We start from the raw sequence: 24,238 nt of genomic DNA on the forward strand, positions 1-24,238 counted from the left end.
ATCCACGTGGAACCCACGTGGAATCCACGTTGAGTGGTGGATATTTGGTGGTGGTGGATATTGAGTGGTTGGACCCACGTGGAATCCACGTTGATTTCAAGTGGCTTTGTGGTGATTATCATAAAATGTTAAACAGAATTTCTAATTTGTGGAACTTAACTCTCTGGTGACATTGCGTCATTTATCATCCTGAAACCACGCTAGTTATGTGAAAATGTATCGCACATTCTATTTTTACATAATTCGTGGAAAGGCAGCCATGAGAGCACATGAAAAATCGTAGACACATATATAGAAGGTTTAGATATAGAGTGGTTGAGGTTTTAATGGTTTTAGGACAGCACCTACTGCTGTTTTAATTTTTCCACCAAATTTCCACGTGGGTTCCACGTTGATTCCACGACCAAAAACACGTGGTATCCACGTTAATTCTCCACGTGGGTTCCACGTGGATTCCACCACCCATTTCTCACTGGGTGATGAAGGAAACTACCCTTTTCCACCAAAGGAACGGTCGAATCAGAGCAGAAATGTAAGTATGCACATAGATAGAAGTAAGGAAACAATTTATGAGAACTAAGATTTGGAGTGTGCTTCTATATGGAAGTGAGGCATGGTCAATGAAAGCAGCAGAGAAATTAAGGGTGGAGGGAATCAAAATGTGGTGTTTCAGAAGAATGAGGAGGATCAAATGGATCGACCGAGTTAATGATGAGGGAATCCTAAGAAGTTTAGAAGAGATTAAGCCTTGTGAAAACTTAGATAAACAGAAAAAACAACCTAACTAGCCATACCATGAGATATGATGGCTTAATGAAGGCAATCATTGAAGGGCAAGTAAATGGCAAGAATGGAAAAGGAAGACCTCGAATAAAATTAATGGGACAGGTAAAGAAGGATATGAAAGAGAAGAAATATGTCGGTTGAAAAGATTAGCTGATAGGGGCAGTAGCATAGCAAGGGGGGAGGTCCGGACCCCTCCACCCCCCAAAATGTAAAAACACAATTACTTTCCTTCATAAAAGGTCACGAAATATTGAAAAATAATGCATTTACAAAAGATTTCATTGACAGATGAAGTTTTTTCGAATGTGAAAAATGTTCAAATTAGTTGAAGACCCTCTACTTAGTACCCAGTTCTTTCGAAAATTTCCCACTGGTTTTGGACACCCCCGAACTAAATTCCTGGCGATGCCACTGGATAGGAGAATTGAGTGAAGATCTGCATCCAACAAATCTTGGCATTCTTGACCAGTGATGATGATGATGAAGCAGCAGATGCACTGAATTCCACTGTTTATGTGCTGGAGGGTTTCATGTTGAAATCCCTTAAAAGACTCGGAAAAAATCTTAAATCAACAGCAGCTCTTCTTGATATAAGTGAAGGTGGAGACCATAGTGGTTAGTGTAGCGACATTCATTTCACAGAAAGAGTGGCATCATGTACTTAAATGGTAAAAGTACTGCAATGAGTAAGCCTAGGGAAACCATCCCATTATTATCCTGAAGGAGTCAACGCTACTCCATATGTTAAGTATAACAGACCTGAAGGAATTCTCTAGAGTAACTTATCCTGGAAATTAACTAGTCCCCCATTTGCATATCTAAATGGAGACTATCCTTGAGAGAGTATATTGGTCAAATGTGACAAAGTTCTTAGGTAAGGAACATGAAATGTGAGATTTTTTAAGGGCTTTAGGAGGGCTAGAGAACCTGAAAGAGGAAATGCGGAGTTTAAGCTCAGCATGAAAGGAATGAGCTAAATGAAGTGGCCTGAAGACAGATACTTTTGGAGTAGAACCTTTGGTATTATTCACATTTACTCTTTAAAAGGTAATGCTGGATTTGATTAGTTGCTCAGATACATAGAGCACTAGAATGGAAATGCAAAAAGCTTCCTACAGTACAACCAAAGGATGGTTGTAGTAAAGTAGGTAGGTAACTGGTGGGTACCATTATGGTGCAGGTCTATATGCCAATGGTTGGCTACAAAGTTGAAGAAGTAGACAAAATCTATGAAGATATAGTGTGTAGGTAATAAAACTTAATGTGAGAGGAAGAAAATCATATAATTTTAAGTCATTGGAATCCTGACATCATGAAGGCCAAGATGGAAGAATAACTGGAAAATATGGATTAGGAAATGGAAATGAAAGAGGGGAAAGGAGAGATTTTCTGAACAGAATAAAAGTTAGTGCTTGCCAACATTCTGCTTATGAACCTCATGTGAAGAAGATACACCTGGAGAATTCCATGAAACGAAATGAGATTTTAACTAAAGAGGATTTTACTGAAGTATAGGTTCGGAATCTGGTGAATGACAGGAAGATCTACCCTAGTGCAGATGTTGACAATTATCATTAATTAAATATGATCAAATGCCACCTTTGATTCAAGAAATCAAATAAAACAGTGAACAACATATGGCAAGCAGAAAAATTGGAGGAGTCACAACTCACAACATCAGCGTGCCTTTCATGAGGCAATGGAGAACTAAATTGGAAAAGTTCTGATCAAGGAATCTATGGAAGATGGCGGGAAAAATTAAAAATGCCATAACGTAGGCTGAAAGAGAGATTCTAGTAGGAAAATAGTTGTTAAGAAAAATTCAATGATCACGGATGAAGTCGTAGACGTCATTGAAGAAAGGAGAAAGAACAAGAATGTAAAATTTGAAGAAAGTAAGACTTCGTCAGGAGAGAAAAAGGAAATAAATTTGTCCTACAGCGAGGAATATTTGAAAAGTATAGAGAAAAAACCTATGCAAAGGTGTGCTAAGTTAGCTTGTGCCTAGAAAAATGCAGGCTACCAATGGAATATTGAGAAACCATTTCAAATAACGACACATTAAAAGCAAGATACATTACATTGAGGGACAAGAAAGTAAATTTTCTGATTGAAAATTAAGATAAAGTGAAGAGATTTAAAGAATACCTTGTAGAGTTATACAGCAGAAACAATCTCAACACTAAAATGATGAAAGAGGAGAGTGAAGTCAAAAAGGGTGATATGGAAGTCAATCACCTCAAAATCAGTAATTGACACAATATTTTAACAGTGACCATACTCTAATTATCATCACTGTCAAACTATGATCACCTGTGGAGGTATAATGCAACAGGAATAGATGATATTCCTCTAGAGTTAATTAAAAATGCAGGAGAAAAGACTCAAACCGAGCTCAGCAAAATATGCTCAACACGAGATACACCAAATTACTTAGAGAAGAACTTCACCCTTTCTATTCCCAAAAAGAAAGGAGAGGAGGAGTGTTAACATGGAAGAATTATATACCTGACGACAAATGCTTCTGTGATACTAACAAGTATCATCTGCATGAAAATAAAATGAAGATCAAAAAAATTCCTGCATGAAGACCAATTCAGATTCAGAGAAAACAAGGACAAAAGAGAAGTAATATTGGTCCTTCAGCCGCACATGGAGAAGAGCATGAAGAAGAAACAATTTTTCATGACATTTTTTGACTTAGAGAAGGTTTTTGATAACGTGAATTGAATTTCAATGACTCATAATTATGAAAGGCATCAAAATGCTTTAACACATACAATTTGGGCCCTATTTTCATAAAAGTAGTCAAAATTGGCCGTGAAAATAAGAAAGAAAAATAGAGGGAGGTTTCAGCACCATAACTTCCATTCAAATACTGCTTTTTCATAAACAGTGCACGTGGTTCGAAAGAGGGAAGCTTGCTGAAGGCAATGCACACAATCGAAAGACTCAGAAGAGGATATTAGTCAGGTACAGAGGCGGAGAAAGGGCTCCCAGCCCGACTGGCAGAGCACGTCAATTTACGTGCCCCGTATCTCGGCTTGGACAGGACCACGTCAATTGATGTGCTCCGCGCTGAATGTGTTAATGACCATAGAATGTTGATGAAAACGGGAACGCATAAAAATGATATATTACCATTATTTTCTGTGAGAGATACAATGATGATCAAGATAAAATGGATGGACAAGTGAGTAGTGTGGAAGTCTTTATAAGAGTGAGGGAAATGAAAAGCCTTCTAATAATCCTAAGAAGGCTGTAGCGTTCAAATCATTGTGTGCTACCGCCAAAAGGCAGCACCGCCTGGAGGGAGACAGGCAGAGGACCCTTGGCACCGGTAATGGTACCCTAGGGATTTGGCGCCTTTATCCGAGTAGTAGTGTCCTGGAGCCCACGAGAGTTAGACCTGCCAGCCGTAGCAAGAACCTGTGACTGAATCTGCGGCCATGGCGATTCGCCTATTTTCTGAGTGAGACACGCTTGTATTCCTGCCTCAATAAAGGGGTACATTGTTCCAGTTACATTGGGGGTAGTTATTTTGCTCGAGATAACCCTTAAAGACCCTAAAAAGACCACTACACAGCTTAATCAGCCATATCATGGGACATGATAACCACATGATGCCAATAGTCAAAGGGCAACTTTTTTAAATTTATCTATTACCATATCTCTGCAAACAGCATTGTTATTAGCCTTTAAAGCATGGTTTATAACACGCTAATAATCAAATGTGAATGAACATCCATTCCCTGGATGGGGGCAACTTACCCGGGCAGGAATCGACCCTGTAACTTTCAGAATGATGAAAAGAAAGCCAAAGGAAGGCCCAGAGATGAATAGCATTTGGACAGGTTATTAAGGACGTGTAAGAGAAGACTTATGCAAATCTGAAAAGATTAGGTGATAGTAGATTGGAGTGCAGAGTTGCATGAAACCAATTTTATGATTTCTGACTTATGATGATGGTAAGAAGAGGAGTTGTATTTGGGAATGGGTTGGTCCACTCAGATCCAAAATTGAAATTCATCCAATTACATATAAGGAGCAGGTGAAGAAGGATGTGAAAGAGAAGAAATACGTTGGTGTGAAATGTTTAGCTGATAGGAGAATTGAGTGGAGAGCTGCGTCAAACTAATCTTAAGATTGTTGACCAGTGATGATTATGATGAAGGGAAAGATAAGTTACCCACTATGAAAAAAATCATCCTCAGTCAGCCATTCTCCTAAGTTAAAAATAGAAAAATAATGCAAAAATTGCAGCCATCTTTTCACAACCTGGTGATTTCAATAGAGTACAGGTTTATTTATCTTTTCAGGGAGAGTTTTGAAGTGACTCTTTCAAGGCTGTTCTCTTGATGTCTTGGCAATGTAGAGGTTAGCTCGTGGTTTTCAAGTCAAAATCACATGTCGAAGCGAGATTTTTGTGTGCAGGAACACTGAATATTTCTAGCATATATACTCGATTTGAGGTGTATGTCACTGATGTATTTTACATGTTTGACAGAAAAAATAAGTTTTCATCTGTAAATTCTGCATTACTAGGATGGACTGGATTCATAAGGCTTTCCATTGGATGTGCCTAGCTACAGGCCTACACTCAAGCAAGAAAGATTCCCAAGGAGCTGGACCATCCATACAACAGATTTAGCAAGAGGGCTCATGTAAAAAAATTAAACTGTATACAGAGCAGTCCAACTTGGATATAAAACCTGCATATAAAATTGAAAATGGTGTTTTAAGAGGCTTTCTAAACACAATCTGTTCCATAAGCTGCCCTTTATTTTTCATCTTTGCCAAAATTTAAATAAAAATTGGTAATGTGGTAGCAAATTTTGCACAATTTGTGCATTGTAAGTGGCACCATAAAGTTATCCCCGTGGCTAGTCACGGTATACTTAAATTAGTTAAGAGCAACTGCCTATAAGTGGTCAAAGTTAGGCCTTTGCTCTTCAGCTGTGGCACCGTGCACATGGTTTTTTGGAGTGCTTGTGGCATCATATGCACAGCAGTCCATAACAGGGGCGCAGCTAGGAATTAAGGCTGGGGGGTGGGGGGTTTATGTGCAACTAATACCGGGGTGTGTGGGGGTATGGAATACCCACCAGGATAAGCGGTAGGTGCGAAATTAATAAATTGCGGAATTTTAAGATAAATGGTTCAAAATGATGAGTTTTACGGCTTTCTGAAGGATGTTGTATTAATCCTTAGACTATTCTATTAGTAATATCAATCCAATTAAGTAAAATGGATTGAACTTAAAAATTTCTCTGAGCTCTGGGGGGGGAGTTTTATCCCCCAAAACTCACTGCGCCACTGGTCCATAACACCTTGCCTGGTATAGTCCTTGTGACAGACTAGCAGAAAGCATTTCAACTGTTTTTCCACCAACTACCACGAGAATGATTTCTCTGATTTCTTCCTGAATACGCTTTGCACGCTTTGAATCATGGGAAAAGTGGGGAGAAGGATGCACTCCTCGATGCCTAAATCTGGCGGCCGCGTTAGCTGCCTAAATTCCCTCCCTTATGCTGGCTAACGAGTTGGGACATCCTTCCAAGATGGCGTCATGGCTAAATCCTGGAATTGGCATAGCCAAATGGCCAATTGGGACACGGCTTTAGATGGAAGAAGAGAGAATCGGAGGCCATGACAGTTCGGATGCGATGAGAGTTTTGGTTGACATTGTAGAGCTAGGCCATGCGAGAATTTACTGAAATAAACCAACCTGGTGTTACATTAATGGTGGTTGAATTTATTTACGATGCGCCTGATCATCCCCGCACAACAGTTCTCTAATTTCCACAGGGGAGAGTGATGCCTTGTTAGTTTAACTGGCTGAAGTGCCGATAGTTCATTCGTACTCGTAGTTATGCTAAAATATAATGAATATACCGGCAATCAGAGGGTGGGGATCAACCTAACACTCAAAGATCTGGCGAGAAACACTGGGGTTACGTCAGGCAAAAACCCTTATAGGAGAGCTCTCTCCTAGACTCGAGAGAAGACTTCTCCTTATGAACAGAAGTCAATTACGAATGGTAGTAGGCCTGCTTACCGGCCACTATCATGTAATGAGACATATGCACCTGCTGGAGGTAACAGAATCAGATAGGTGTAGATGGTGTGAGATGGGAGAAGAAACAACCACCCATGTAATATGCGAGTGCCCCGCAATCATGAGGACTCGATATAGACACCTGGGCTCACCTTTTATAGAGCCCAAGGAGGTAAGAGATCTTTCCATCGGGGACCTCTTGTCCTTCGCTAAGGACATAGGCCTCTATGGGTGATCAGTTATCGGTGGTTAGCAAAATGGACCTATAAGTCTAAGTGCCCTGGGAGCTGTTCCCCCACTGCATCACCTGATCTAATCTAATCTAATCTACAATGATGAAGCGCACCTGCACCTACATTTTGTAACTCAACATATATCCACTGCCACAAAATGCTGCATTTCCTTTCAAAGTTTCATATTCATAAAAATCATCATTTCCCATTATTATGAGCAGAAAATATATTATGCAAAGAGAAATGAAACGTGCTATTTTTGGTAGATTCTTTGGTAGATTCACAGAATTTTTCAAAGATTAGGTTTGAGTTGAGAAGTAAAGTACCTATACCATTAGTTTATCGCTAATGGATTTAGGTACCAAAATTTCACTGATAGCATTTACAAGTACAGTTCATTCGTACTCGTAGTTATGCTAAAATGTAATGAATGTATCTTCAAAATACGCATAAAATTTCTATGTATTACGATTCCTCTGAGGTTGAATCAATAAAGAATAAGCTGATTTCATCATCATTGGTCATCCCTATTGGTATTTACTACCATGAGTTCTGATTCAACAGAGAAAAGCACACGATATACAATTTCATAGCTTCGAGAAATTTCTTGGGCATTGATTTGTCAATTTAAAATTTGGCCCATTTTAACAGCAAAGAACACCAACGTGAATGTGGTTACTTCAAACATCCTGCATAGACAGCAATTAAAAGTCACATAGGCTGCAAATTGAAAAATATTACCTTGACCAGGAATCTAAACTTTTACGTTTGGCCCATTATGGTATCTAATATTCATTATCAACTATACATAATAAAGTTCAATAAAGGTGCAGTGACCTTGCAGTCAATTGTGATCATTGAGAACACAAAAAGCCAAACGTCCTTTTTTTGATTTCCCATCCATTTGCATCTTTTCAAATGGCAGCTGACGTGACTTCCTACTAAATGACTCAACAATAAAATTTCACCACAGTCATTCATCAAAAATTGAAAGAAACCAAGATTATGGTCAGCAAAATATTTAAACATAGATTAATGAAAATAGTAGGTAAATAATATTCTACTTACCCACGTTGACATATCGTGAGTGTCAGCGTTTCGATGATGGTAATTAAGAATCAAGATGGTAGACACCACAGACGATGCCACCATGAACATGATGCAATTGAAGTATGTGCCTGTGGAATTGAGAAAAGAATGAGATTCAGTTGAATCTTTAAGCGCAAATATATAGAATATAAAAACGATTACACACTTGATTTACACACACAAAAAAGCTGTCTTTTTTTTGGCAAGCTCAGGTGATGGCAGTGAGAACTATATTTTTAATGTGTGTTTTACTACAAATGTGAGATTTGAGCGTTTCTACATGCCAGAAGGACATTATGACTTTTTTAGGTCATGCAATTTAATTCAATTCAAAATATATTTTCCTCATAAAACATTTAAGCCATGTTAATTTAATTTCACCATTTTGTTGTTATGAGAACAAAAATTGGGGCATGCAGATAAAAATGAAGCTAAAAGAAAGTTAAAAAGAGAAAAAATAAACTATATCCAGAATCTGGGAATGCAAGGCAAATTAATCAAAACTTTTATAAATGTTTAGTTCATATTTTAAAATAGTTTTGCTTATTTCATATTTTCTTTTAATAGTTTGAATTTATTTTAGTTCTGTTTTTAAAAGGGCAGAAAAAAATTTGAAATAATGCCTCCCAGATCCTCATATAAAACTTAAAAGAGAACTTATAAATAAATCTTAAATTTTAAATCTTTTACTTAAAAATTAATATATATATTTTTCAAATAGTATCTTAATAATGAGTTACTACAATTTTCTTTCTTTTTTTTACTCATCTACTTTACTACCAAATTTTATTCACAAAAAATCTTTACCTTTTTATACTTGAGGGTATTCTTCAAAAGAAGGAGTTGCCCCAGCTTGCGTATGTTATTCTAGTCATTAAACTTTAGTATAAAGTGGTTTTCAAGTTTAACGACCAGACATTAGATTAGCTAATTTATTTAAATTTAGTAGCACAACCATTTGTTACTTGGAGGCAGAGGGGTACGGTTCAATCGTTCATTTTTGTGTTTTTTTTTTGCATGCGTTATATTTTTGGAATTTATTATTTTTGGGTGTTTGGGCAATGATGATAAGGTTACATGAGGGAAAGTTAGAACATAAGTTTCTCAAATGGCTGGAATGAAAAAAATCAACATATCAGTCTTCTTTCATCTGTAAAAAGATTTGTTAAAATTGTTAGAAGCAGTTATTTGTAAAAGCAAAATCAAGCAGGGTAAGCAAAATCAGGTTTAATTTTATATTTATTAAAATCATGGTATAGACGTCAGTTTAATGCCGAGCGGCAAATCTTCGGTTGTGTTTACATTTAAAAATTTCAGTTAAGGATGATCATTTCACCTTTAAATGGTTTTCCCAACATGTTTATTCATAGAGATAATGAAACGCTTTCTCACAGTACATTGAAAATAATTCTCACCTACAGCTACATTAATCAGAAGACATGCAGAAGTGGTATACAGCTACAATACGACGTTCATCTGTAAACATTTAACTACAAATTGCATTTTTCATTAATTACATATAGGTACTTCACTCATTGAAAAGTAAAGTTTTCATTTGCCTCTCTACAGAAAGGTGGAAGGAGTTTTGCAAAATATAAATACAACAGTTTTCATGTTCTTATTTAGCACATTATTCAGTTTAGTTTTAGGTGAATGGATGCATGCAGAGGTGGGTAAGTTGTTTAACAGGGTGTTCCAGAGATCCCGTTATTTTAGATTTAGTTTTAGTGCATACACATCGACATACATGCCGAGCATCTGATAGCGTGGTGGTCTTACTTATGGTGGCAAACACCGCACCATTTTGGTACACGGTTCACTTCTCAAAAAAAATGATGATTCTCACCTCACCATATCTATACCACGGTTCGGTCTTCAAATATCATGATTTTTGCTTTCTTTTTTTTTATTAGTCTCAGAGAAAAAAAAGCAGTTTTTTTTCTACTGTTACAGACCAAACATGTTTGTAAAAACAAAAATAGCTTGGGTAGGCCTTCCGTGAAACACCCTGCAGGCCAACCTTATCCCCCCACCCATTCAAGTTTTTTTTTACAGTCAGGAAAAAAATAAACAAAGGACCCGATGAAAGTAACAATGAGAGATAGATTTCATTACTCCATGAAAAACAATAATAAGCGAGGAGTACTGAAGTGACAGAAGTCATGACACGGCGCATGAAGAGAGAGAGAGCACATTGAGAGAAACAGATAGAGAGAGACAGGAGTCAGAGAGAGACAGATAGAAAGAGAGAAAGAGCAGAGAGTAAACCATTTCAAGTTTCTGTTTTTGCATATCATGACAAGAGCATTAAGGGGTTCTGACCTAGTAGGGGAATAGCTTCTGAAGTCTGCGGTAAAGCGTCGGCAATCATGAGAGAAAAGACAGATAGAGATAGGAGGATTGTCACCCCTGCAACAAAGAAATGGTCGTGAAAAAAATGCAAACGTGATATTTGAATCCCCCATTTTGATACCACACTCCTGTATCCAATAAAGCCTTGTCAAAATATTTTCTTTGCCCAACTATATTCTACGGTACATTTTATTTTGGACACTTTGTTTTGCGTGTTAAGGTGTGGAGTGTCAATATCAGCATCTGTACATGAACAACAAGACTATTACAAGACATAGCCATTTGCTCCGTATACAGCACCTAACAAGACACCAAAGGGAACAAACAGATTGACTTTGAACAGTAAAATGCCAATACAACGCCAATATGTCTATTCTTAAGCCAATTTCCTGAGAGTAAAGAAAGAGAATTATTATGCTTATTTTTTTAATTTTTGCTGTTGGTGGTGAAAATTTTGCTGTTGAAAGTCAGTCCATTTGCATTTCACAACACCAATAGAGTGCATACAGCAAATGCTGAACAATGCGGGACACATTTTAGAGACAGGCATTCACAAGGGGACTGCATCCAAATCCTTTTTGCCAATACCTAACACGGGCATAGCATCTGACACCTGTGGTAACGTCTCAGCAACGAGGTTATGGAAGACGGTGAGGGAAAGAAGAATGGTAACTCCTGCAATAGATTGAAACATAGATTAGATAATGAGGCCTCCTGCGTCTATTTCAATGGCTAATTTCCATACACACACACAAGTAACATTTATAGGGGCACCAATCCCCTCTACAGACTTTAAACTGGTTTCAAGCTTATAGTCACACTTAATGCATTCACACTAACTGCAAAATAATGATCTAAAAAATGTGAATTAAAGAAAAAAAAATATCTCAAACATTAGCGCTAACATTGAAACAAAAAATCATAATGAGGCATTTGGCACAAGGTGCTCAAAATTACTAAAAAATAAAACAATAAAAAGACAGAGAGTAGGGAAGGTCAACTGCTAATTATACAGTGATCTGACATACAGTTACAGCTTCTGTTTTACTTAAAACTTTGACATGAAGCGGATGGCATGCTTGTCAAGACTGGGTAAATTAAATACGGCATTGCAAATGAGTGTAGTATTTGAAAAACTGTCATTTATGGATGACTATCCATTCCATAGGTACTAAAAGTTTTTGTACAAAATTTCGAGAATATCTACTCTTCTATGGTTAAAAAGTATGTGCTTCATTTGTGGCTAAATTTAAATATTTTGTGTCTTCCCCAAATGCAAATATGCAGCAGGAATCCAGGTATATTCTGAGGGAAAAAGAGAGAGTAAGACTTATCAATGTTCCTTAGAAAGCATTAAAAAGGAAAAAAATTCATTAAAAGCCAAAGGAAAATTTTTAGGTATAACTCTGTAAAAAGTGTAGGATTAGTCACAATGTTGAACTGAAGCTTCTCCCAGCCATTTTCCTTCCTGTAATTGTATAAACGTTCAAATTAGGAAAAAAAATCAGGATTCGTATTCGTCTGAAATCAAGGAGAAATTCAGCAATCAATTAGTTTTCTGCAAGCATGTGCCATGAGAAAAAATAAAGTTAAAAATTTGTTCCAGATAAAATATTAACCAATGATTTATACATCACATCATGCCATCAAAGCAATTTATGTAGGTGGTATTGATATATATTTATAATCTACCAAAAAGAAGCTTAAGAGAGGATTCAAAATCAAATCAAAAACTTAGGTACAATTCTACACAAAATAATATAGATACAGATGTCTCCTGATTATCCATAGACACTTTTCAGATCTACCGCATTAATATGCAGTTCAGGATTTTTCAGTTGTTTCAGTGTTGATTTATCAATCATTGATAGCAAAAGTTGGGTACCTAAAATGAATTGTATTAACTGAAAAATTATTGCGTGATTGAGGTTAGCAAAAAACTTAAATGATTTTGGGAATTCTAGGTATTTTGGCAATTTATTGTATATTTAATGGTTTTTATTCTCATTCAATTGCATGCAGTTTATCAAATTAACTAATAAAGTATGTATTAAATGAGGAACATGGTATATAATTCAATGCTGATACTAATGTGACATACTGATTTAAAACAAAAGGAAACATACTGCAGCACTCATAACATGAACACGATATTTATCACCATTTGCCTGTTACTACAGCTTTGCAAAAGGTCATAAATAATTTATTTTGTTTTATTTAGAAAACAATGGAAAATGTTAAAGTTTACTACCAGGATTTTTAGGGAAAGGTGTGGCTTGGAGAGTAGGCATTTAAAATTAAAACTTTCCAAAAGCATTCATTCATTTGTAGTGTTTGGATTCATTCTCAAGACAGAAAGCCTTGCTTTTTAATATGCATGTGAAGTGAGCTGGATTTTAATAGGTGGATAAAATAATAATTAATAAAAAATGAAAATAGTATAATGAATCCTTGATGAGTTTAGCCTTATCAAAAAAGCCATAGATGTGGCACCAAGATTAGGGCCATCCCACAAGTGGAGATGACAACTGTGAAATGTATTGGTTTGTTAACTACACTGTAGGTAGTGGGTATATGAGGTGGAAAGTCATATGCTGTAGTTTTATTTTGTGATCTTATGCATGCATATTGTCAAAAAGTAGCTGAAATTAGAGCTCTTTCAAGTTTTCCTAATGAAAAGTCTATGCCCCCACTCCGTAGTCTGGATAATCAACAGCCAACTGTAAATACATTTTGACCAAATTACATGGGTTAGAAATCGAATTTACAATTGTCTGAGCTAACTCATATCTTTTGTCTTATCAGCCCCTATCTCTTGATTTTAATTCATAAGTATTTCTTGCATCTTTGAAACATGAACTCATCCAAAGAACGACCCTTCATCACTCCAATTATTAATTTAGAAACTGTAATTATTGGAAATTTTGTAAAATATTTACACAAGTTATTTTTTTTTTCAATTTTTATGTTCAACCATTAAAAAAATTTATTGAAGACTGTTGTTTTTATAGCACGACATTTAAATTAAGCTTTCTTTGGTTATCCTGATATGTATTGACATGGAATAAAACATTTGTTTGTTTTCCCCATCCAACATCGCATCACATTTTAATGGACTTATAAAAATTTAATCATATGAATGCATCATATGCAACAGAAATCTAGTTGATGCGCAGAATTATCACAATTGCAGTTGATCCGATTTATTTTTGGTGAAGTAAGAACTGTCAAATGTAATCCTCCATTCTATTTTGAATTGTTTCCACTTATTTAACTTTTATAAAGTTTTTAGGTCCCTCTTCACTCGGCAATTTTTCTCCATAATATTTTGCTCTAGAATACTTCACGAATAGCCTATGAGGAACAGTGAGGTAGGTGAAATGTTTTTCTCCTTTGTTCATTGTTATATGATCCAATAAATTTTAATAAGCTGTTTATTTGCCCATTTACAGTTAGTGTATTAAATATTAATAAGAGGCTATCCCTTATGTTAGCTCTTTTGCCAAAGACCAACATCATCTCCATTAATTATTTATAATTTTGAAGAAGTGAATTTACCAAAATTATGTACTGACTGCTATTAATTTGAATGGAAAGTTATCCATTTCAGGATGTTATGTTTTAAACAATTGAGTGAAATAGTTAAGGATATGATATTTAGACTCATTGACTAGATATTTGATTTTGTGACCAAATTCAGTCCAGATAATCTAAGATATTGCAACTAACTGAATTCGTTCATTCTAATTTAAAATGGAAAATCACTAAAAGAACATAAATGGGAAATAAATGGAACAGAAAAATATGAAAATGGCACATGGTTTTTTCTACAGCGATGTAGAAAATTGTTAACAGGAACAGTTCCCACTGAGGGTACTACCACTTCAAAATGTCAAAAGTTTTACTACTGACAGATTAAATTTCTTCCAAAACCCACGTGGACGCTCGAAATCGAAGAAAGGGAGCAAATTTCTGGAAAGAAAGTGATGAAAACATTATGGATGTGGTCAACACTTGGGAATTGGGTTGGATTGAGGAAATACCAAATTTGTTGGATAGTTTCAAAGTCATAATGTAGCGACAACTATTGAATCCTACATGTATTGGTGTTTTTTCCATTAAATAGGTTTTGTTTTTCAAACACCATTGACAAGAATTTTGAATATTCCAAATATAATCTGTTTTCCATTTGGGCATATCATATCATGTATTCCCTCTGCGATCCAAGTAGCAAACCTTTTGTCCTTTTTCTAACAAGAAACTGTAGTCGTTTACCTATGAGGGGTCTTTCCGAAGTCGGAGGCATAGTTTCTGCTACCATGTTTAGGAAAAACGTTAAAGATAGAAGAACGGTGACATCTGTGGGAAGAATAATAAAACAAGGACAATCAAGCTAAAGTTTACTAGCCTGTACAATAGTTTCATTTGAAATGTAAAGCAAGAGACTAAGTCGTGAGAGTGAAAACAAATGTTCTGAATACAAGACACCCTGTAAGCATTGCTTAATAGGCAGTGAGTTGATCATGAATGTGTAACTGAATTATTTCACCTTAAAAAAAAAAAAGAAGTAAACAACAAAGTGAAAATACATACTAACAACATAATCCATCAAATCATTTTTGTTGAGATCTTTTTTGGTCAAAAAATTCATGATAATTATAAATTGTAACAAAATGATACATGTGTGTAAAAAACAAATAAAAACATCACCAGGTAAACGAAACAAAAAATTCTCACAAACACAGGGAGAATCAAGGATCGATGAATGATTCAGTCATTAGATGCAGAAATCTCAGGACGCATGGAGATGAATTTTTTCCAAATTTTCCTGGTAGTGCAAATTACAGGGCATCGTATTCCATTATGGCAGCTGAGTGTGATTGTCAAAAGGAGAAACACACTCAACTCCTCACTGATTCATCTCTTTAAGAATAACTTTTCTTCACAAATTCCAGTGGAGAACAAAATTAGGTAATATAGCAATTCTATGACTGTGCTGAAGTCTGCAATTCGATAAAGAATATATAGAGTGGAGATGAGGATTGCCTTGCACAATTCCTCGTGTCGCAGTGATTAAACTTCTGTACACACATGTTGTTGGTGCCCATGCAATACTAAAGTAAACAAATATCAAGTGTTACAGAAATGAGAAAGAGTGAACAACCTTAGTGAGAAGTGGAAGTAATTTATGACAGAATGAATATAATGGATAACATTAAAGGATGAAAGAAGAAGTAGAAGAGAAGCAGGCTCCGGAGAAATCTTCCTCCTGAACGGACAAAGGGAAGGTAGGGTTGCTCTGCATGTGAATTACATTTTTTTTTTTCAAATAAAAAACTTATTGGTGATGATATAAGGGGTGAGAGGATATTCTATGGCATACAGCAAGTATGAACATGCAGGCCCACTGTCACCCACGTACTCATTCATTCGCACAATCATTTCATCGAGAACATGTTCCCACACGCTCAGAAACAAGCTTCTAATGATGTGTTCCATTACAAAAAAAAGCAAAGCAGGAGCATATATATATAAAGATATATATAAAGAGGATGTAAAAATAAAAAATCTACCATAAAAATGTGGTGATGAATACTATTCTAAAGTTTGCCCTGATATGCACACAGAATCGCACAACTTCAAATGCATTCACACATAAAAGGAGAATGGGGTGGGGACAGCATAATTTTGTTCGTTGGTATACATGTGCACACCTTCATCCATGCGTACAGAGGTACAACACCCGTTTATGCACAAATTAAAGCTCACATGTGGAGAAGATCATGTGCCCTCAGAAATGTGCACAGTTTCGCAGCATAAAAGACTGTGTGTGCATGTATACATCTTCAAAATGTACATACACCAACATTTTATACTCACATCCATAAGATAATTAGCAGCCAACAACATAAAAGCAGCTGCAGCTGGAAAAACTACAATAAAAGGGTTTACTGAGAGGTAACAGTGCAAAAAAGATGTTGTACTAAGTGAGGCTAATTGGGTGGGATACTATATAAACCATTAACAGTAAAAGTGATAGAATAAACTTTTAAATTAAAATTACAGGAACAGATCAATTAAAACATATGATTGCTCTGGCTGCAAATTTTGCATCATAAAATAGGGAGCATAAACTATGTAAAGTATAAAATATATAAAAGAACACAGAAACCAAGATATTTCAGGGTAAAAAGGGCAATAAATATATGTGGAATGTAAGAGAAGAGGTTTATCAGGGTAACTGTGAAAGTGAACAGGTAAGATAGAGAAAGATATTTATATATATTTATATAATTCATAGAGCGTGAATGGGGGTGGTTTTTGTGAGGGCTGGGGGAAATCAGAGGCAGTTCATTACCAAATGGTGGCAAGTGCATCTGCACCTATTGCTTTACATGATGCAAATACATCATGCCAAGTAACACAAATGAGAGTTGAACTGCATCAGGGAGCGTGGATGGTGTGTCAACACCACTAACGTGACAAAATGGTGTGGACTACATCTCGGCATTTCAGTTCAAAGACCAAGATAGTCCCAACATACCATAGGAAGTGAGGAAACTGACCTCAGCTGACCTAATACATGTCTGGGGAACCCCTCTGTCTCACAAGTACACGTACGGCAGTGCATTCCTTCTTAATTCAGACTGGCCTCCAGCAAACGAATTTCGTTCCCGTGTTACATTTCTTTAGTTTACCTCAGTTAGTTCTTTAAGAATCCTTTATATTTTACCTAATAAGGGGACAGCGTCGGAGGTAGCGGGCATCGTCTCAGCTACCATGTTTAGGAATACAGTCAGAGAGAGAAGGATTGTAACACCTGGAAGGAGAAACACCAAAAAATTAAGGGAAGGTGGAAGACTATATAAGGCCATCGGAGGATGAGAAGGAGGCAGGTGTCAGAGGTTGTAGGCAGAGAAAAGGTTGTGAAGGAGAGAGAGAGAGAAAATTGAGCAACAAGAATGAATGGCAATCGATGAATAGAGTTCATTTAGACATGAATCATAGGAGATGATGATGATGTAATGGAAATGGTACACCCATCATGAAAAAAACAGCTGATACAAGCAAACTTGGAGGACTTATTTTCTAATCCATTCAATTTGAATCCATCTTGACTTAGCTCAGTTATGGCCCACCTTTCCCATAAATATGCTGTGATGCGTGATGTGTCACCTGAATACTGGAGTATTCAGGTGAAACTAGCAACTTCCAAATAATCACAAATTATTACAAGGTACAAGGTATTACGTAGCCTCATAGTACCATGTAGTTTATTGCAAATATTTCAGAAGTTGCAGGACTAACCTTGTTGCCATGGAATCCAGGCAATATGCAATCCATCACAAAGTATTTACAGGGTAGATGAGGGATAACTAAGCTAATAAGAGCATGATTCAAGGTGAACCAGTTTGTTCAAACTTGGTCATATCAGCTGCTCTTTCATAAGGGGACTCATAGGTGAAGATGATGTGATAAAAATGCAATGCGAAAGTTGATACCATGTACAGATTGAAAGGTTTATTATTGACAGGAATGAGGAAAGACCAGAGCACAAGAATAAGGTGAATTTTAGTAGTGTGCAGGGGGGTGAAATTTCATTGCGAGCAAAGTTGAGCAGTATACTGTAGGGAAAATAGGTATAGTGAATGAGAAGTATGAGGAGAAATTTCATCTGATGGCTAAAACCAAAGTAAATTGATTCTGGGAGCATGTTCGGAAGAAACAGAACAGGTGAGTTGAAGGTTGTACTATGAGGTGGCAAAAGTCAGGCAGGGTCACTAATGGGAAAGTATATGCTGCAATTAATTACTGATGAATTTAGAGACTGCTTGTTTGCAGTCAAATGCTCTTCAATCTTGACGTAACTAGTTAGCAATAAAATTACAAAGATGGAGTGTGCAGGTGGTAGCCAGTGAAAGTGCTAGCAAAAGTGATTATAGGACATTTTGGAAATGGCATGAAAATTTCAGAACTTGGCAATGCTCAAGTGATCTGATGAAACTGAAGATCGAATATTGACAGCAAAGGTGAGAAATGTCTTACAAAGGTAATAAATCTCATGGTTAAATTTTCAGCTGCTGAAGTAAAAATATGAAAATTCTTACAGGTAACTAGGTGTGTGAGATAGGGAAATTCCCAGCCAACACAAAGTTTATGGCTTGTCATAATATAGCCACACAAGAATATTATATGCTTCAACATAGCCTTTGATAAATTTGTGCTTTTCAATTAATTTTGAAAGCATTCAGCAGTACAGTGGTGGTAATGACAAATATCATAGAGAAAAAAGATTAGCGCATTCTGTGCCAATAGCATAACTATAGCAATAACATTCAACTGTTTTGAATATCATTTTTTAATTACCCTCATATATTTTTAAAAATGTTTTATGTGGATTGGGTGCAACTTATTGGTTGTAAGGTGAACTTCATGCACGTTTTCAAAGGCCACTGTAGAGACCACAGAAAACTGTCATTTCGACCTTTCAATTGAACAAATAAATTTAGCCATTCTTAATGGATAGCCTGACAAGACGTACAAGCCAGATGGTAATGGAAAGTAAATTAGCCATCGTCATTGGAAGGTGATAGCTGCTACACATGGGCCATAATGCTGCCAAGAAATCTGTGTTGACAGGGTATTGATGCAAACTATCTATCATTACTCAAAAAAGTAGCCATGAAAAGTTGTATAAAAATGTTATGGCAATCGAAAGGGAAAAAGTGCATAATAGGAAGTTGGATGGGGACTACAGAAATTAAATCTGGGGACAGACATGGAATTTCTTTTGGTTCAAGCATGGATGGTGGTGAATGGAGGGACAAGAATTTTTATTGGGGTCTTTCACTAAAAGTTGGCGCCTGACTTGACGTAAAATGCAGCTAAATGTATTGCAGGTCAGCATTGATCATCATGAGCATTATTTTACTGTCGTAAGCTGTGATAGTTTGTTCGGCACACTGTATGTCTTCACTCCAGTTTGATGACTTCTCAAATTCATAACCAGTGAAGGCCAGACACCAACTCATGCTTCAGTAAGTAGCGCAAATGTGTGCATGCTTATAATGTGAGCAAAGGTTTGAATCATGTATCAGGGAAATAATCAAATTGTGAAATGCCCTTTGTGACTGAGAGTGCAAAATCTGCTAGTGAGTACTAGTTTGGGGGTGAGTATTTTGAAACGCTATTAGGATTCATATGGAGTATGAAATAATAAATAATTTTCATAACATGGGGAACTCTGAAACTTAAAAAAAAAACTAACATTTTGGATAGCTATAGAAGAAAAATACAGACAATGTGTGATCTCTGGACAACTCATGATGAGGGAATGAGATTTTATAACCTGATGTGATAGAAGTAACAGTACTACACAGTCTTTAGCTGTTGAACTGCTTTTGAAGTGCTCCCTCATCAGTTGCCATCCAGAAAATCTCAGTGCTTATGACAAATTACTTGGTGAAAGGGGAACATCAGATTTTATCCATGCTAGGGAGGGAGAACACCGTGGGTTATCGAGGAAGCATGCACACAAATTGAACTGTTTCTGTTCTGTTTCCAGCCTTAAAAACTCCCAGGCTCAGTTTTTTTCATGAGAATAATGTGGTAGTCTCCTCTACTTATGCAAGAATATACCAATAGCCCCAAAACAAGATATGACATTAGAAAATTGCCTTCTTTTTTCTTTGGATCTCCAAAAGCATAAAGTAGTGAGACAATGAAAAATGAAATACAAATGTGTATGCTTCATAATGAAATTTATAGAAGATGGCGAGAGTTTTAAGGAGTTAAACTTGTATGTTTCATTGGAAGAGATATTATGGAAATCGATCCATTAGAAGAGGACAATTGATAGGGATGTAGAGCTGAGAATGATTGCACATTCATAGCAAACATCACAGATGTATGCAAGACGATGATCAGTAAAAAAGATTGGTGGGAGTGATGGAATCATGTGGATTTTAGCCATGGAAGTGTGGAATGTGTGAAATTAAAAAATAAATATTTCAGGTATGTCCATCAATTGGAAAAGGATAATACCTTTTAAAAATCTTTGTGAACCAGCATTTAAATGTATGATACAGACAAGGTAGTATTTAATGAGGTCAAAGGATGATTCCTGACTGTGAGAGATTCTTCTATATTTTTATAAATGTTTTGGGGAAGCAATATTGTTCCTAAGAAATTTTCCAGCATTAAAAAAAGGGGCTTACATTGAGATGAGAAGCAATTATGCAAAATGCATCAAGATGGCATGAAAAGCATATTGGCATAAGTGACATAACCAAGTGAAGATAGTTTTGTGATTTATTTTTTCATCCAAGTTTCTTGGATTATTTTGGAACACTGCACAAGATAGAATGAGCAGTGTGAAGTGTTATGTGGAGAAGGTTATTGGTCTGATGCAATTTGGGACTTTTTATGTAAATGGTTATTGATGGAAGGATGTTTACCCCCAAAAACACCCATCCATAATGATGCTTTCTTTGAAGAGGAATATGCAACAGTTTTGAGGATTGTAAGGTTGTTGATTGGGACGGGGAAAAATTCAAGGTCGAGAGTGGACGAGGAAAGAAGGTTTTGGGAGATCGGAATGGATGCGTGTGAGTGCTCTGGAGTTTGCACAAACACTACACCATACAGAAAAAGGACTTCCATTTGCTTCATTCACACGCAGTCACAACTTCAATTCATGAAAAATATTTTCCTAGAGCTCCGAATATTTTCGCACGGCATATGGAAAAGTCACAAATTTCGGTTTCTTGTGGGGTCAGGCGGATATTAATCATTTTACAGTTGTCCAACTTCAATTTTTTTAATGACTGCAGTGAATTTACCAAGTTTTCAACGAAATTAAGTCATATTAGAATCAGGGTAGTAAAATATTACAATAATAAGTCCACGTTTTAAAATGTTTTACCACTATTCAGATATTTATCAGATATAAAACCACAGTTTCTACAGGATGATGAAATATTATAACTTCTTTTTTTCTACATTAATGTGTTCCACATGTCTGCTTTAAATTATCATTAGAATAATTAGAATCATGTAAAAGAAAACGGAGAAATACAACACATACGTTACATGAAATATTACGGCATAATCGGTTCCATTGGAGTCTGCTAAGCAAATAAATGCATTATTAGTGTGATATGCATAATTCACAATTATGGGACTGATGGCTATAAAAAAGCATGAAGCAGCTCAGTATTTAAGCAGTATCTCTTCAGTTTTAAAAGCATCTTTTAAAAACCATTTTAGTTGAGATTATTTAACAAAGGCAGAGAAAGTTAAGGTTTTTATTTATAGTGATTTTAGTTAAATTAAATGTAAATAAAAATAAATAATAAATTAATGCCATGATTGAAGTAATGCCTTCCGGTATTAAGTGGTGATTAATATGAGATTTTATATAAGTTAGAGTGTGCTAATTACATTAATCATATTTCACCATGCGCTTGATATACATTGATATTAAAACATTTAAACAAGTATAGGAACACATAATGAGTTACAATGGACACCAAACATTTTGTTGACAACAACCTCAGTGATATTATAAACATGATGCAGATTGCTTTGACATGAAAATTTAATTTGACTTTGAATGTGTTTATAATCATTATTCTCTACATTTTTTTTCTGCACAAGTTGTGCAATTATATGAAAACTCTTTGGCCAAAATTATTCCAAAACATACAATATAATTTAATGATAATCGAGAAAAATATTTTAATGAATATTTTAAAAATTTAAATATTAATCTAGTGTCAAAGCAAACCGATTTGTTGAATTTTATCCAACTATGTATGTATCACTAAATAAGCACAATTGCTGATCTCTGCCCGTAGCATATTGACCTTTATAAAAATCTCAACAACCCTTCTTCACTGTAAAAGAAATCAAAGTTCATTTTTGGGGTTGGCCAATACTGGCTGGCAAACCATCATGAGGGAAAGCTGGGTAACATTGGTGTACTGTACAATTTATACATATATATATAATACCATCTTAATTTCATTGAGAGAGCTTGTCAGCAAACCAAATACGTATATGCAATGTGTGTGAAATTAATAAGTAGGAAGATGGAAGATGCATCAGTGTCAAAGATGGAGCATTTTCCACTGTTGTGTTCAGTAGCTTGTGACAGTGTGTTTAAAATTAATATTCTACCGTTAACACGATTTTTGGGCAAGCAAAGGTCACTGATGGGATTGCATGCAAAAGCGAGCCACTGGGATAGTCCATTGAAGGAAAGAAAATGAAAAATAAAGCTCTTTGATGTGCTGTACTAAACACAGGCAGCATATTATCACAAAAATTGTATCCGTACTAATAGAAAAAAATATTCAGAGGAACTTCCTGTATATCTGCACTCAACACTTAAACATTAATTACACTGACATTATATATTGTATAAAATGTTTATGCTCTTTAGTTCCAATACATTATTAGGGACACCTAGACCCACCCACCCCCATATCTATCTTGTACATGATTACGCACGTACGCATCTATGCAATGTGTTCACAACATACATACACACTTACATGCATAAAAATGTACTAGCATATGTGCCAATTTAAAAATGGATATTTTCACACACCGCAAGGCAGTAAGGGCACGCTTAATTGAAAAAAAAAGTCATGAACCCCTCATCTGGAGAAAAGCAAAAAAAATGATAAGCAAATTCATAGCCAATGATATCTTTGATTCCACAATTATAAAACATGAACAATTAAAAGTGAGACACGACGTTTTCCCCCATGAAACATAAAGTAAATATCAAAGCTATGATCAGTCAAGACTCATTTTGAGGGATCATTTTTATTTCATTGATTCATTTCCATGATTCCATACCCAGAAGATGCGCCATCAGACAACATCTATCGAAAGGCAAGAATGCAGTGCAAAAGGAAGTTCCTACGAGGAATTTTTACTGTACCTAATGTTAGTTTCTCTCCACACTCGTGTGGTAGAGTGAACCCAAGGAGTGTCATAGAGGAGATCATAACGCAGGGAACGATCAAATTCACCGTGTAAAACAGGGTCCTTCGTCGGATATGAACGACGAAAGTAATGTCTACGTAGGGCTCTGGGCAGCAAGCATACTCTTTAACGTTCTTTTCCCCTGGCATGCCTGAAATATATCATAAAAAGGGAAAAAAAGGGCATGGAATATAAAAACTCTTGGAAAATCATAGCTAAGAAAAAAAACGGGGTATCCTTTATAAAACGGAAGAGAGAGAGAAAATGTGGGAATATAGGCAGGTGGGTTTGATTGGGTCGGTGTTCACGGGATGGTGCGAAGGTATGCGAGGTTGTGGTTGAACTTGAGGGGGTTTGTGGGGTCTGCGCTGGGGTCTGCTGGGGTTGGTCGGGCGGGGCAGTGAAGAGAATAGAATATAAAAGGGAGAGAATGCGGAACTGAAGCAATCTAAACGAACATTTGAGTGAGAGATATTACCTAATGAAAGTTTTTCGCCTGAGTCCGGTGGAAGAGTAAAGCCAAGAACAGCCATGGAGGCGATGAGAACACATGGAACAATAAGGTTGAAAAAGTAGTACAGTGTCCGTCGTCGAATAATAATGATAAAAGTAATGTCTATATAAGGTTCAGGGCAGCAATTGTAGTAAATTTCGTTCCGTTTCCCGGGAACACCTGAAATGAATAGAGAAAGAGACGGAAAGGGTGCAAAGAGACGGAAATGTT

The 24,238-nt window shown here is 36.1% G+C and overlaps 1 protein-coding gene across 1 annotated transcript in view; it reads right to left on the bottom strand.

The window, feature by feature from the left end:
• Positions 1–24,238, bottom strand: part of LOC124169271 (neuronal acetylcholine receptor subunit alpha-7-like) — a 263,475-nt gene that overhangs the window by 22,248 nt on the left and 216,989 nt on the right. The window contains exons 7-9 of the mRNA XM_046547833.1: positions 23,993–24,187; positions 17,252–17,338; positions 8,146–8,255 (exon numbers count right to left, since the gene is read on the bottom strand). Of these exons, the coding sequence (XP_046403789.1) occupies positions 8,146–8,255; positions 17,252–17,338; positions 23,993–24,187 (392 nt within the window). The remainder of the gene's footprint in view (positions 1–8,145; positions 8,256–17,251; positions 17,339–23,992; positions 24,188–24,238) is intronic.

This window comes from Ischnura elegans, chromosome 12 (genome assembly GCF_921293095.1).
Source record: "Ischnura elegans chromosome 12, ioIscEleg1.1, whole genome shotgun sequence".
Classification (NCBI taxonomy): domain Eukaryota; kingdom Metazoa; phylum Arthropoda; class Insecta; order Odonata; family Coenagrionidae; genus Ischnura; species Ischnura elegans.